General features: G+C 33.0%; 2 protein-coding genes across 2 annotated transcripts; both read right to left on the minus strand.

The window, feature by feature from the left end:
- Positions 1-11,002: 11,002 nt before the first annotated feature.
- On the minus strand, positions 11,003-12,823 carry LOC108216022 (probable methyltransferase At1g29790). Its single transcript, XM_017388675.2, has one exon. It carries the CDS (start codon positions 12,670-12,672, stop codon positions 11,419-11,421), a length of 1,254 nt encoding a protein of 417 aa, XP_017244164.1. The 5' UTR covers positions 12,673-12,823; the 3' UTR covers positions 11,003-11,418.
- A 496-nt stretch (positions 12,824-13,319) lies between these two features.
- LOC108216814 (uncharacterized) lies at positions 13,320-16,701 on the minus strand. The gene is made up of 2 exons (XM_017389655.2): positions 16,232-16,701; positions 13,320-13,601 (listed from the first exon to the last, which is right to left on the minus strand). Exons 1-2 carry the CDS (start codon positions 16,586-16,588, stop codon positions 13,572-13,574), a joined length of 387 nt encoding a protein of 128 aa, XP_017245144.1. The 5' UTR covers positions 16,589-16,701; the 3' UTR covers positions 13,320-13,571.
- Between the last annotated feature and the right edge of the window lie 505 nt (positions 16,702-17,206).

Below are 17,206 nucleotides of genomic sequence, written 5' to 3' on the forward strand. Positions count from 1 at the left end.
GAATGAGGCGTCTAGGTTCGAAGGAGCTGAAATGTGAGCTTAGTTGTACAGAGAGTATGTCACGGACATGATTATATGAGCAGCCCCCACCTCCCCGGCGTTTTCTTCTCATCTTTGCATGCCCTCATTTCCCAGTTGAATCTTTTTGTTTTTTATTTCATATGTGCAATCATAAAGCTATCCAGGCTCACACCCTATGGATCCTTTTTCTCTATTTTATCTTATCTTTATCTATCTATATGGCTAAATGTAGGAGATTTTTTAAACAAAGCCTATGAAGAGTTTCACATTTGGTCGATTTGCAAATTTACAATTGGATATCAATTTTAGCGGCCGATTCAAGTGAATTTCATATGAATGTTAAGACGGGCAATCTGTGAGTATGATTTCAACTTGTGTGTACAATGCACCTCTAGATGGTCAAAGTTGGTACAAGTGTCTGTGGTGTGGTCTGTTCCATAATTTTGTAATTTTCAGTGAACTTTAATCATCGAATGCAATTATTTAAGTACTTATCATCCCATTGAACTAAATTCCACAGTTTTTGTTTCTCAATTATTTCCCCGAGTATCTTCTTCAATACACAACCCAATAAAATCAGAAATTTAAATGGCCTGCATTCGCTCGAAATTTGAAGACATGGAGTGTGGCTTCCTGCGCCTAATGGGACCAACATACCCTCAAACTATAATAGAGTACGGGGGTGTTTGACCGGGCTTTTTAGTCCAACGCCTGAATTTATAATTTTGAAACACTTATTTGTATTTTTTGCGTAAAAAGTCAAGAAGCACTTATAAAAAACTGAGAATGCTAGCTTTATTTCACGACTTCTACTTATTTTTCAAACACTTTAATCACTTATAAGTCTTAATTTGTTTCTCACTTCTATTTCACTTCTTTATTTTAAACGAGAAGGATTTATTTTAAGCTCAGTCAAACGACCCAGACGTGTTTTATAATTGAACGAAAAGAGGGGGAAGTAAAGTACTATCAAAAGTACTATGGAAAGGGCAGAATGACTGAGACAAACACTGAAACTTTAGCTTCTTAATGTTCACTTTTAGGAGGTGAGCGCTGCATGTTCTTCTGTCTTAACCATTAATCACTACTCCCTCTGTTTCTTTAAGCTTTTCCTATTTGAAATGTCGGGACTGTTCATGACATGAGACAAATGCTTAATTTACGTCAAATCTATAAGACCAAATATAGTCATGAGTGATCTTGTTGGATTCGTATTTACGAGTATTTTAATACAATAAAGTTTTTTTATTTAATACTAATATGAAATTAAAGATATAAACGATAAAAAGCGTGTGTTGGCAAACGTGTCCAAGGCAAACAGGAAAAGTAATAAGGGACGGAGGGAGTACTCCCTCCGTTTCTTTTTTCTTTTCCTGTTTGTGATGTCGGTACTGTTCATAACATTAGATAAATTACTAATTTACATCTAATCTATAAAACTAAATATAATCATAAGTGATCTTATTAGATTCGTATTCACGAGTACTTTAATATGATGAAGTTTTTATATTTAATACTACTACGAAATGAAAGATATTAACGATCAAAAGTGTGTGTTGGCAAACGTGAAAAGTACAAACAAGAAAATTATTTAGAGACGGAGGGAGTACTTTAAAATTTCTTATCCTCGCTAATTACCCTGCTTACCAGGGGAATCTGTCTCTTTATCCGTCTCATCCGCAGGAGCTTTCAGCTAATGACATCAGACTTGAGGCCGACACTCTGTGATTAATTAAGCTTAACCTTGTTTTACTCAAACTATATAGCTGGCAAATGCTGCGCACATACCTATAGATTTTCTAATTAGCCAGATTAGTAAAGTAATCAATGGGTTAGTACTAAATACTTTTTGCATGAGCTGTGCTCTTTTGGCGTATGCTACGCAGGCTCCAGAGGCTGCCACATAGCAGATGTAACATTGATGCTTAATTGTACATTTGTACTCCCTTCTCTCTCTGGATTTTTTATATTGGACCATAGATTTCAGGATGTATTTTAATGTTTATATAAAATATAATTTCACACATTAATTTAATTTTTATATTTTTCTGAACAAATAGAAAAAATAGAAAATTTTAAAAATAAATTAAACAATTATTTTATAAAATTTTTAAAATACATGTCAGCATTATATTCTTTGCTCTAGTAAGGTTAAGGTGATGATAATAACGACAAAGAACACGAACGTGAGGCCAAGTTACTCTCGAATAAAAAAGTTGGCGAAATGCGATGAAAAAACTAATAAGACAGCTAGTTTATATGCCTCATAAGATGCACCTAACATTTAAATAAAGATTAGCTGTTAATTTGTGGGATTACACGTATGATATATAGCCTCTGATTCGTAGAAGGCGTGCTTATATAAATCAAAGTAACTGATCTCCAATAGACTGCGATTGGATCATATGATAGGTTAATTTTATATGCAGGTGCAGAAATTGTTGGATAAGGGTTCGAGATCTGAGAACCAAATGGATATGATTTCTGAAACAATATCAACATTTTGGTTTTAGCATAATCACACTAGCTTGTTCCTAATCATAAATTTATCCTCACTAATTGATCTTGATTATTCATTTTCTGAACAATGACATATGCTTAAGCATGTTTACTGGATTATGTTTTCTTAAACTCCTAAATAATTGCAATCAGAACCTATTATATATGCGTGGAGTTCAGCGTACCAAACTAAATTTTAAGTAAGCCATTATCGACCATCTACTATATACTCATATTAGATGAATTAGATTTTTTATTCAAATTTTAAATATTCATGCAATGGTCATGTTCCTTGTTTAAGCCTCAGCAGCCCTGATTTCAAGTAAAAGCTGTCTTAATTTTCAGAAAATGTTGAGGAAGGTAGAATCAAGAGGACAGAGGGAGTGTGGATTAGTGACAGTAATTGCCGGTTAATTAAACAGAGAAAAAGACAGTTTATCTATATATAATCGGTTTAAGCAGAATTGTCCCAAAACCAACACTGTTCAAACGTTTCTGATTTTGTCATTTAGGAAAATTACAGATTACACACACAAATGAAGGCTCTAGCTAGCTAGCTTTTCGAGAAGGGGTTAAGACCTGAACTGTGTGATCGGCATTGAAATCGAAAAGTTTGCCGTGCATGTTGTAAATACATGCGATGTAAGGAAGACTAGCAACATCTCATAAGCTTCATTTTGGACTCACATGTATAAACTATAATTATATTTTGTACGTGTTTTTGTGACTATGATTTGTACAACTCATTATGGTGGAGAATTCATTTATACTTCCGTACTACATTCTACCCGGGGCTGAAGTTCAACCCGAATTACCCGATCAACAACCAACCTGAATATGATTTATATCTATCGTTATCTGTCTCTTCTACAACCGATATCTCAGCGAACCTATTTTAGGGTCGCCTGCAAAATATTTTGAAGTGTTAGTTAATTGAAGACATGCAATGAGGCCTCCGGTGCGGAATATTCTAAATTGGTGGTAGAAGTAATATTTTAACCGAGTCTACGAAATGAAAATAAATATTATGGGGCCGTTTGGGTGAGATTAAAATAAGTGCTTATTGCTTAAAATAAATAAGTGGAGTAGAAGTTAGAAGCAAGATAAGACTTATAAGTAATTAAAGTGTTTGGAAAATAAGTAGAAGTCCTGAAACAAAAGTTAGCATTCCTAACTTTTTTTTAAGTGCTTTTTGATTTCTTACACAAACGGTACGAAATAAGTGCTTCTAACTTATAAGTCGAGAAGTTCGGCTTAAAAGGGGGGCCAAACACCCACTATGTAATGGTGATGAGTCTGATGACCTCTTGTGAATTTATATAGACGAGTTCACACACTTTGACTATTATTATTTTTTTTGTCATAAAACGGTTATATTATACCAAGAAAGAAAGTTACAAATCCGGATGGACAGAGTTTACTTCGTTCAATAAGGTATATTATCTAACTGAAAGTATGTAAATACTCCGGAAGCTTAGATAACATAGCCTTTCAAGTCAGAAGAGATAACCCACAAAAAGGACCTCGTTAAAACTCCTCAAGAGCAAAACCTGTGGGAAAAAACTCAATGGAGAAAAACACTATCATTTTAGTTGCCAGAAGTGGTATCAACTTTTCTTATATAGGTTTCTAAAATAACAAACATAGAATAATGATAATAATTAATTTTTAGTTATGTATAAACCCGAATTTACGAGTCAACTAATTAGTATACACACATTTGATGGGAATAATGGAATAAAAAGGCTGGAATTGAAGTAGTTGAAAGAGTGAAGAAGTGTGAATGCTACGGGACGGAGCCTGGTAGCGTACGTGTGTGAGGAACCTCATGTTCCGCCGCATAGAATTATCATGAGCTTTTAAAGCTCGGATAACTTAAAGAATATTACAAAAAAGAAATTATAAAATACAAATGACAATAATTATGACCGAAAGTGGGAGCTAGCTAGATTGTTAGCCTGAGAAAGAAACTAAGAAGGAGACGACAGTACAGATAGAGCTGCACTATAACGTACTTTACGCGATATACTTAACTCCAACCATATTCTTTCACTTCCGTAAGGAATATTATTATTACCTCGTATTTTATTACTCTAGTTTAACATTTATTCTAATAAATAATATGTCAACGGCCACTTGACCAACTCCGTTTTTCCTAACCGAAAGCTTTCTATATATTTTAATACGTAGTACATTGGCCTAGCTTTATTTTCTTTAACAATTCGATACTCAGCGTAGTTCTCAGTATTCAAACATCCTTACTAATTCGAAAAATTGTTAATATATTAATATTTATTAAATAATAATTCATTTATTTTTGTGGCTTACCAAATTTCAGGATGAACCTATAATCTTGGATGATAAGCCCAAGAGTGATGAGTTACATGGCAATATGGCATAGCTTTATGACCCTGCTTTTAATATTAACGAAGAAATGTGCGCATAATTTTACTTCGTTCGGGAGAAAAAAGAATTGTTTATAATTTTTACACTTGAAAATATGTGAATTATTAATACTTTGACGGGACGTTTGATTTATGCATGATAAAAGAAATGAGGTTTAGAAAGATAAATAAGTAGGAAAAATGACTCCAAATTAATTGTTTTTAAGTTCAAATTACTGAGAAGATTGAATAACAAAATTGTTAGTAATTTAGGAGAATGAAACATAAACATTTAGGAAGAGATGATGAATGAGATTGAAGAGCTATTTCAGAACTTGAAAATGAAAGAATGCAAACGGAATGGTAAATTTATTGTTAAAAAGGCTATAAGAAAGTGAATACATTTAATTGATCAATTTCTTATTTTTCAGAGGTGATTTAACTGTATACTTCATATCAACATTTTACTTAGCATATCCGCTATATCAACCAACTGATAAACACACTTTGCACAGAGATGGATTTTGATCCTTCCGTCCTACCAGGTTCTTTACGTTACTTTTTGACACGTATTTTCAAACTCTTATAAAGTATACTTACATTACATATTTTTTTTTAAAAAAATTCTGAAAAAAATTTGAAGTTTAAACTATTATTCAAAAAAAGAAAAAAAAATTAAAAATACATTATAAAACCATATTTTACGAGAGTCTCAAAATGCGTGCAAATAGTGTACATAAACTTCCTAGTGGGACGGAGTAAGTAGTAATGTAGTATGTACATGGACCTTATAATTTAGATAATTTATTAATTCGGTTTTTCTATGGTGTGCCCAAGGGCACACACTAAGCACTAATTTTTTTGAGTTTGGTGCATTCTTATTGGTCATGTAATCATAAATATGGATGACCCCCTTGCATTTACACCAACTTCACCAATCAAAATCCACTAAATTCATCAAATTTAGTGCTTAATGTGTACCCTTGAGATCGCTGATGCTGGCATTATTAAATTGTTGCAGCGAGTAAATTAGATGTTGCGTCTCCATCAGTATCGGTCATATTCCCTCTTAATTAATAAAGGAAATCGAAATTAGAGGACGCTGCAAATGATTGGAAATGATTAGCATAATAGTCTTCACCAAATTTATGGAACTGATTTTCACTTTGCTAGTTCGGGAGCCGAATAAAAAATTACAAGAATGGGACAGTAAGCACCAATTACAAATATGGAAAATGAAATAGAAACCAAACCAAACAAATATTCGACTCTAACTACTGTTGTTTTCTCAGTGTGAAAGACTAAAATTATCTGGAAATGTATATAAATTGAGAATTAGGCATGTTACAAAAGGACGGATTACCGGGGAAATTTTGTCCATATCCCCGACTCGTATTTTTGCTTTTTTTAGTTTACAATGCACATGGGAGGTAGATGCAAGAAACTCAAATAATCATTCACCAACCTTATACCTGTCATTTTCTGTTGGATTTGGGTCGTCAACGAGTTTAAGCCGGATGCTAAATAATAATAATAATAATAATAATAATAATAATAATAATAATAATAATAATAAAAATAATAATAATAATAATAATTATTATTATTATTATTATTATTATTATATAATTTGATAATTTGATATCAAAATAAAAGTTAAATTATAGTTTCAAATTTAAATATTTATGTAACAGTATAATAATTAATAAATGTTTGATTATTTCATCTCAATTGATGTGAATTATGTTTCTCCCGCATTTGATAACAAATATAATAGCAGAATCAAGTATATTATGGTATTGCACTTTTAGTCCAGAGAAATGAACTTCTTATAGCATTAAACTACTAGGAGGTTTCTTTGATTTGTTTTTGTATCTTTTTTAATATACACACAAATTTCTACAGCAATGTTTTGGATTACAGAGATCAGAAACATGCATGTATAATAAAATTTTACGACTAATACTGAGATTATGGCGACCAAATGTTCTTACGCTACGACATCTTTGAGATACAGTAGCTGTGCTGCATATGTCATTAAAATCCCGCACAAGACATACTACTTTTACATACTACTTTTCAGCCACCAAATCGATATGGGTAGTCGAGCATATATGCATTTTACCAGCACAGGATTTGAATGGGTGTGACTCCTCATCACAGTGCCATACTTAAAATAAGCTGGACACTGCCTAAAAAACGTGCATTTAATTCATACGATCTTACCCACCATATATACCCTAAGGTTGTGTTCACTTGGAATGAATGGAATGGAGGGAGAATGGAATGAATTTTGTACTCTAAAATGGTGTTCATCAAACAAAATGTATATAATTTTCATTCCTTCAATCATTCCAACCTTACTATTTTAACTATAACTCTAACCCACATGTTTTAGAAAGAATGCTCATTCCATTTGAACATCATGTTTCTTCACAATCTTTCTCACAAATAAATTAACTACATTCATATTTTGTCATCATTATCTCATATTTTCTTCTTTCTTCTTAAAACTCCTATATAATTTTTCATTCCATTCTCCCCTCATTCCATTCCATGAAGTGAACACAGCCTAAATTCATCTAGGCTAGGCTCCTTGTTGCCTTGGATTTCTTAGTCCCTTTTTGGTTTTTAGTTATTTTCTCGTTTGAGAATTTGAAATCCAGTGCAGGGCTCCATGTTTATTTAAGACTAAAATGCATGTTGTGTACCTGTGGTATGGAAAATGTGCACTTTGTGTACCAATGGTTTGAAAACTAGCAGAAAACATGATGTGGTTTGCAAAAAAGTGCAAAGTGTGTACTACCGTTAAATGGCTACTAACACCGTCGGGGGTATACTCGTCTTTTCAGCAGAGGGGTGTATAGGGTACGAATCAAAGACTCCATGTCCTGCGAGTTTATATTTGTTTATGTTATTTATATGCAACATATATCAAGTGTCCAGATATTTATTCAATTAATATGTCATATTAAATTTTATTACAATACTCGGGTATATATATGGGACAAATATATTCTACCTTCCAGATTTACAGGACTAGATAAATAATATCGAGCAACATGCTAACAAAAATACATAATCTTTTTTAGATTTTCTAACTAAGATAACCGCCCGTGCATTGCACGGGTTATAAATTAGTAATTAAAAATTGAAAAACAATAAAACTCTACCATCTAAATAATTGTTAATTCATGTCCATAAACACATATTAGAAAATCTGAATACTTTATAGTTCCTTTTTGCGCAAAAATTTTATGACGCAAAGCATTCCCAAAATTAAAAAACTACACCAAATTGGAGTAGTATTTCTCTAAGTAAATTAAAGATAACCAAAAACCTATGAGAAGCCCAACACACAGACTGCGTATTGTCAATACAACATGCACCCAAAGTTTAATCAACTAAAGTGACAACTTCTTATTGGACTCCTTTTGAAAGAGAATTCACTAAACAAAATTGGGCCTGTTCCTTGTGTGCTTAAAAGAGTGACATTTACCGGAGTATTCGGGGTGAGTTTGGTTCACAGATGGGTCAAGTATAATATAGCATATATTTGCTTTAAGAAATTTAATTATAAATTTGAATTAATGAAAACTAATATTATAATAATTATTATAATATACTTTGTATAATTGATATTAAATATTTATATTTAATATTTAAAATATAAAAAAATATGAGAAATAAAATTCAACGCTTGAGAGTTTTGAGTCATGAGTTTCAAAATCTATTTTATTCCACCAAAAATCATATATGAATCTAAAATGAACCAAAACACTCCCAACTAACCCCTTTTAAGAGACCTCCTAAACCTGGTTGTTGGTTATTTTGAATGATGGGTGTGACAAAATGGGGCACAAACCCCTTTCAATATCTTTCAAAAGTCTGTGGCCTGAAGATATCGTAATGCATCTAGAATATTGCTTAACTACCTCATACCCAGTTTTATGCAGTAAACGGGTCTTTAAGAAAACGAGCATACCAGAACACATCAGAGCATCTTCGTGTTGTTTAATGGCGAGACAGATAGGATCATGAACAAACTCAAAGCTCAACTAACGATGAATGTACAGAATTTCTGTCTTCAAGAATACTCGCACAAAAGATACATTCTTTCTCTTGTTTTCATGTCAAGAAGTTAAAAAAGAGGCTTACTGATCCTAGGTAGACGTAGCAATATTACCAGAGCTGCAGCCAATATGTAGGATATGGCCATCTAGCTCTGCTGTTACCCACAAAATAGATTCCTAGTAGAACATACATACAGGGATTAGTACTCCGCACATAGTCTTCTACAATTAACCACAACCATTCCTTCAGTTTGCCAAAATCTAATGTTGTGTTTGGTTGAGATGAATGAAATCGGAGGTAATTGAATGAGATCTGAAGGCAAATGTTTGAAATTTCCGTTCATTTCATTCTCTCCAACCAAACACAATATAAGCAAACGAGACCATATCTATCAGCACAAGTACACAGCTCTTTACATTATTTTATTTTTTTAAAGCCTTTTAGGGTTTCTGATCATCAGTCTCAGAATTCTTCTTAAAGGTGCAAACAAAGCGTACCTTATAAATTCTATGGGATCTAGTGCACTAAATTCATAAGAGTATAAGAGCATCTCCAAGGGACTAAAACCATTAGCTAAATTATCTACATGAAATCTAGTTGGTATCTAGTTGGCATCCAGTGATACTATTTAGATATTATGTAAAAAGTTAAGTACTCCAACCATTACCTCTTAGCAAAAAAATACAGATAACTAAAATTGGGGTAGCTACATTTATAAAACCACTAAGTCGTTTGGTTCAGCTGATTCTAGTATCAGGTATGGGTTTTGTTCATTCCAAACCCATACCTGGTGTTTGGTTGTCTATTTATATAATCTGATACCCATACCTCAAACCCAACTGGAATCAGATTTGATACCTAGGGGGGAGGTGGGTATGAGAGACAGGTATGAGGTATCAAATGAAAATTTTATTAATAATTTTTATTTATAAAGTTAAATACCATCTCAAAACACATAAATTAAATATGATATTTTTTAATTTGAATATACTTATTTTTATTTACTATTAATTAGTAATATTAGTAATTATTAATTATTTATTTTCATTCCAGTACATAAATTATTTATTTTCATTCCAGTACTAAACCAAACACAAGATATCAAGAATGATTCCTCAACCCCATACCAGCTTAACCCGATTCCTGATTCCAAACCCATACCGTCTCGTGAACCAAACGACCCCTAAAGCTATTATGTATAATTTTAGATAATATAATTATACATAACACCATTGGAGTGAATCTAGGGCCTCTTAACTATAATTTTAGATGATTATCCATATATCATATTATAGCTAATATATATCATATTATAGCTAATAGATATGCATAACAGCCTTGGAGTTGCTCTAACAAGACCAAAGTTGGTTGAAGATGCAAGGGAGACAACAAAGGTCAAAGAAGCACAAGTTTTGCCACATATCAGAGGAGCATTACAAAATTGCCAATATATTACGGACCAGAATGATTATGCCATAGCCTAAAGAACAGGGGCAAGTACAGAAACAAAAAGAAACAAGGCTGATAACTAAAATCCTGACTTGCTCTAAGAGAATGTGTTGCTTAGACTAAAAACAAGAAAAAAAAAAAGAGGAGATTAACAAGGAGAGTGTGATATCCGCTGCAAAATCTAATATGCTATTTAGTTGTAAGCATAAAAGCATAAAATAGTTGGTGTCTTGGTGATAATACAAAAGGATAAAGACCTATGGGTCCATAATCATTCCTAGTAAATTTCCAGTACACAGCAGTTAGTGAACAATATATTCCTTTGTAGTTCAATATCTACCAATGTAACTTATGACGTAAAAATGCCTTCTATTATCTACGTAGATTCATACTAGTCACTGACACAAAGGTAATGAAGATGGATAATCACTAATTTCTTTGAGTTGCAAGAGCGTGAGATTTCTGATGATGGTAAATGGTAATATTAATTATCTGCGATAATAATAATCTTATGAATATGAAATAGCAACAGCAACTGCAAGTAAAACATGGCAGAAGTATAAACAATTAACAGCTGCCTAAAATAGAATATATATAAGGCTTTGCAAGTTTGTACCTAAAGAATAGATTCAAAATAATACTAAAATGCATTTCAACAAATTACAGTGAAGAAGAAAATTATCTAGATGATGACTTGTGTCAACTCCAAACAATGAATTGTTTCACTAAAGAAATTTTTCAATATATAATATTCTCAGTTTCTATATAGATAACAGAATAATTAATACTAATGTAGCACCTTCTAGTTTGCATTGGTCTTCCTCATCACTTCTTGTCTGCACTTATGATGTGACAAAGCAAATGCAATACATTTATTGCGAACTGAAAAAGAAATCCCTTGATGATCTTAAGTTATAAGCTCAAATATATTGTGTCAAGAATTGGAACATGTAATACTATTTTAACCACCTTGCCGAATATGATCTTTGTATCATAGTCTTACAGGTTTCTGAAGGACTGCCGATAGATAGACCTCTGAGTTCCCTCCTCCATTTATCCTTTCGCCCACCACCCATTTTAACTTTTTATATCCAAATTGTTCAATCAGTCGGGTTAGAACCTTTCTCTTATCATCATTTGTGCACAGAAAATTGTCCAACCAAAATAATCCACCAGCCCTCAAAATCCTATCAATATCAAACATTAAAAACTCCAATTTCTCTGGTCGACCTCCAATATCCAATCCATTTGCAACATGAACCAGATCAAATGCACCATCATAGAAAGGAAACCTATGATTTAAGCTAAGGTACACCGGAAAAAGACCTCTGGCAGCAATAAACTCATTAAATGGCGCATCTACATTTAAAGTAGCGGTAACTATAGTCACATTCTTTTCCGCCATTCTAGCAGCAAAAGTTCCAGACCCACCACCAATGTCCAATCCAGTTCTTGTTCCTCCACTTCCTAAAGCCAGTACATCCTCAATCAAGAAATCATTTTTACCCCTACCTTTTACAAACCTTTCTTTTTCATACCCATTTACCAGATCAAAACATCCAGAACAATCTCTATTTAGTTTCTTACTATTTAAACATGCTAAATTCTTACATCCAAGACCACTCCAACTATAAATCTTCTCACTAACATTTTTCCAAAGTGAATTAGGATAAGGAAGTAAACCAACCTTAGGAATAGATTTGGCAAAGCATCTCCTTCTAGGCAATGGCTCACATCCTGCAAGAATCAGCCTCTGGCCAAGACTCCAATCATCTGGGCAAGGCCCATTAACCTTATACTTCATATACTGGGCCAGCAAATCCAAAGATCTCTCACAAGAATGGCCCACAGATGCAACCATTTCAGTAATCCCAGTTCTTGAATCTTTGCCTAAAGGAAGCTGATGGTGCTGCAGAAAGTTCTTGAGCTCAATTGGGATGTTGGGCTTCGAAAGATCAATACTTTCATAACCAAGAAGCTCTTTCTCCATCTGGGTAAGCTTCTTTTGAGAAGAATCAATCTCTCTGAGGATCAAAGAGACTTGCTCAGAGATGAGAGAGATGTTCTTGTGATGATGAAGAGAGAAATGTGTGTGATCTCTTGGTGATGATGTAAATGCATAAAGAGCAAACAGATTGGTTGTGATAACAGAGAATAACATCAGAAGATTAACAGCTGAAGAACAGAAAGTAGCTCTCTTGAATCTTGCAGTGCCATCACCAATTTTCAATGAAACTGAACCCATCTGTGTATCTAATCTAAATCTCTCTCTATATATGATCTTGTTCTAGAGAGAGAAAGAAGATAGAGTGAAGTTGAGAGAGTGTAAGAAGATTGAGATTTGTGGAGTGTGAGTTGCAAGTGGAAGAGAAAGTCTTAGAAAAATTGACCGTGATGCATTAGCTCTTAAGTAAAGTCTAACTGTAATTAGGACAGTGATTCATTAGTTGAAAGAGTGTCGGTTTGAATCATATGTGGAGATTAAAGCATGTGAGCCGTACACGTGGACTCAGTAAATTTAAAGGGGTCCACAGCCATCGAGTCAAATTAAATATACGTGTTGTATAGAGTAGAATCTTGTGACTTGTGTACTATCAAAACAGTTAAGTTTAACGCCCGTGACAATACTTAAGAGTAGTTAATTCTTGTGTACTTCATTATTTGATGAAGAATATTTATTATTACATCTCAATTCTCAACTAGTAGAAGACAAAGCTTACTAGTAAAACCAAATATGTAAGAATAATGTTAGATGAACTCATTTCAAACCCTGTCTTGTATTGAAACATATATACATGCTTATCCAGATGATCAAATCTGGGTTATGTGTTAATATTCTTGTTTCATTAAGATTTGAAAGGAAGAGGAATTCCCAGTATTATGAAGATTGACTTGTGAAACAAAATATGTGAGAAGTCAGCTCACATTTCTAGAGTCATCTGTGGATTTCAAATTAGCATGAGAACTGGTAACATAAGATTATTGTTGCCAAAATCTAAAATGAATCCATTTGAACTTAAAAACATCTCAAATTGGTCACAAACTGGCCATACATCTGATAAAATGTGGACTTTTCAGGCTTCCGCATTGTGGAAGTCGGCACACTGCTGCTAATACTACAGAATGCTGTTTCAACTGCCATGCTCATTGCTTCTTCTCCTCTGCTTTCCTCGGCTGAAACATTAGGATGAATGAGAATTACATTATATAATGAATGGATTGCTAATGAAACATCCATACCACTAGCAATTACTTCATTGCTTACATATTGTGCCTAGTTTTAGTTAAAGTATATATACCCAAGTAACTTCCTCAAACTCGGGTTCAATTTTAAACTAGTGTTTATTAGCATTTAGCCACATAGAATCATACAGAAATCATATTTTCTGCATTAAAAGGGTAAAGTCACCCCACATATATACAGTTAAGCAATAACAAATAGACAACTCAAATTTAGCAACAAAAAAAAATATAAAAAATAGGCAACTCAATGAGTACATCACAATAAACCAAATTTCCAAAGATAAAACAATTAGAGAGTCTGATAGAAATGCCGAAAAGGAAATTTCAATCTATGAAAAACAGGGTCCTACTTGTTCACTATATGTTATGACATTATAAATAAAAGTGAAATTATACTAGCAAGCAAGATTATTTTGCACAGCTAAGGTATGAGTGTATGCTACATAAACTAGCACTTCCCTACTATGGCAAAAATGTCAGAAGATGTCAAGTAATACTTAAAGAAAGATGCTAACAGAGTAATGAAATTGCAAAGAAACTATATTTCTGCGGCCAGACCCGCATCTTCTACGAACGAAATTAAATACACAACTAACGTTAATAATCAACAGAGTTGCTTTCATATATCTCTCAATCACCCCCACTAAGATTAGGTGATTTTATTACCTGGTAATATATTTCAGACTAAATATCATAAACTTGCACTTGCCTACTATGGCAAAATTTTTATAAGATATGAAGTAATGACAGATAACTGAAAGTAAAAGAGTAATGGAATTGCAACTGAAAACTATACTCCTCTGGTTTGACTCACGGTTTCTTTGTTTATACATCACAACTCAACCAGATACTTACAAAATCTGTAAGTGACAGTTCAGATTGGGATCTAAGTGGCAACGAATTATTAGATTGACAATCTTTTGATGTCACTTTCCACAAACAAAATTAAAGACATGACTAATATTATAATATTCATCAGAGTTGCTTCAATATCTCTCAACCACTCTCACTGAGATTAGGTGATTTTATAAACCAGGTAAAATATTCCAGACTACACATAACACAAAAGGTACATTTAAGAATATCATACAATACTCGTGTCTATGGTTAACATAATGATGATGCTAAATGCTAAGAGAAAAACAAAATCACAAATAAGACCGATCTGAGATGTTATCATAGACAAATTTAAAACTCAACTATGAATGTATCTAAACTTGAGTCTTTAAGTAATCATAAACTAATGTGATCTACTTGTTAATTAAAAGCATGACCATTTGACAGAACTTGTCTCTCCTGTCTAAATGTGAACAAGCAGGTGTGCTGATAATATCGTCTGGGTAAATGTAGCACTATTACCATAGCTAAGATGGGACTTTAGTATATAAAGCATACTGACAACTAGTTCTCCACAAAATAGATTTCTAGTAGATCATACATATAAAAATTACTGTGCACATTGCATTAAGGATGAAGCACGACTAGTGAAAATCTAAAGCAATATGCATATCAGTCCTGTTAAAGTCTAAACAAAATAACTAAAGAAACCTCAATCTGGATCTAATCTGCAATTAATTTTAAAAAAATATGAGATGAATTTAGGATCTATCCCTTTTCAATTCAAAATATAAATTGACTAGCACAAGCAAGCAAGTTATCTTTATTGGATAATTCTTTGCATCTCTCTGCCCATGTTACAAATTCGAAGAGACCATGTCTACTGACTACTAGCATAAGTGCAAAGCTCTTTAATAATTTTTTCCTTAGCTTTTTAAGGTTTCTGAAATCTGATCATCACAATTGACAATAACAGATTCTCACTGATGGGATATATTATAATTAAACTAAGTAATTCTAACATACACAAGGTACCGTCAAAGATTACCTTACAATTTTAACGGGATCTACTGACAAAATCCATGAAGTATAGGAAACACAAAGTTGGTTAAATTTACAAGAGAGAAGCACAAGAGTCCCTACAGATAGAAACAAAATTACTTTGATATATAATGGACCAGAATAACTATACCATTTAGCCTACAGAACAGGGAGCTAAGTACAGAAACCAAGGTAGCATATTCAGTAAATATAATCCCGATCTCTGATCACAAAAACAGAAACTGGACCAAACATGCAACACCTGCTACTATTTTGAGGCAAATATGACGTTCTGTACAAAAGTGAAATACAACATCGACAAATTAAGAAAAGGAATTTGGCATTACGATTATTGATAAACACACAGTCCAGCTCCAATAGTCAAAGTCTTTTTTCAACTAGAAATGGGCACTTGCTTAATTTAAAATACTCATACTCATATAAGTTAAACTTTAACCCTCAACTTAGTAATCGGAGGAGAGTAGTATCAGCCAGGCTAAAGCTAGTTTAGTTGCGAGCATAACAAAGTTAGTTATAATTTATAACCCTTTAATTATCTACGTAACATTAACAAATTTAATAACAAAAACACCTAAATCAACAACCAGAAAATCAAAACAAGCAGCGAATACCCTGTGTTCGACAAAATGCCTCACCCAAAACACCACAAAACAATCAATTACCTTCGTGCCAGGAGCATACTGATGAATCTCCTCCTCGGGAATAACAACAGGCCACTTCTCCCCAGCATCTTTAAACATCTGTTCAGTCTCAAGCATCATACCCTTCTCAAGAATCATTGTCCTAATTTTCTGCGCCGGAGTACAAGTAGCGTCGAACTTCTCCTCGACCCCATTAACGAAAGTGACAGTGATCTGAGGTGGGTGATCATCGGTACGACGTTTGACCAACAACTGACAAGCCGGGTTTGATTCCTTAGCTTTGCGAGCATTACACTGGGCCAGAAACTCCATACACGCCGCCGTGCGTGGGTCCAGTGCGTTGAACTCTATTTTCACTTTCGATAGAAACTTCAACATTTTGATCAAGTCAAGAAAGCTTGTCTGTGATCGAGTTAATGTACTTCCAGTGTCGAATGTCACTTAAGGATGTTATTACGGCTCCACTGTTCAAAGCTACACACAGCTTAATGAAACTCATACATGTCCTTAAAACATTATATTTACTTTCTTGTCCCTGCTCAAATTATTTTTACAAAAATAGAAATTCCTGTCACCAATGATTTATTAGATTCTAATTAAGAAAAATTATTATTTGCAGCTTGTTATGTTTTTATCGTGGCTGTTTGACTCCTAAACTATCCTCTTAACTATTACGCCCGTTTATTTTCAATTTTAAAAGTTTATTTACAAAAGTATATACAATGTTTTATAAAAAGAATTTATAGAATTATATTTTGAAATAACTTATTTTGTGATAATTATAGATCACTATTTAATTTATCTAAAGTAATAAATTAGAAATTATTTCTACTTTGTAACGTAATTTTTTATTTACAAGATATAAATAACTTCTTCTGTACTAAGCAAACTACCACCTTTTTCTTTTAAAATAACAAGAATATACATCACTGTGTTTCAGTAAGTACGTCTGTTGTGGTATTTTTTTTTTAAATATACTTCTATATGTAAATATAA

This window comes from Daucus carota, chromosome 4, assembly GCF_001625215.2.
Source record: "Daucus carota subsp. sativus chromosome 4, DH1 v3.0, whole genome shotgun sequence".
Classification (NCBI taxonomy): Eukaryota; Viridiplantae; Streptophyta; class Magnoliopsida; order Apiales; family Apiaceae; genus Daucus; species Daucus carota.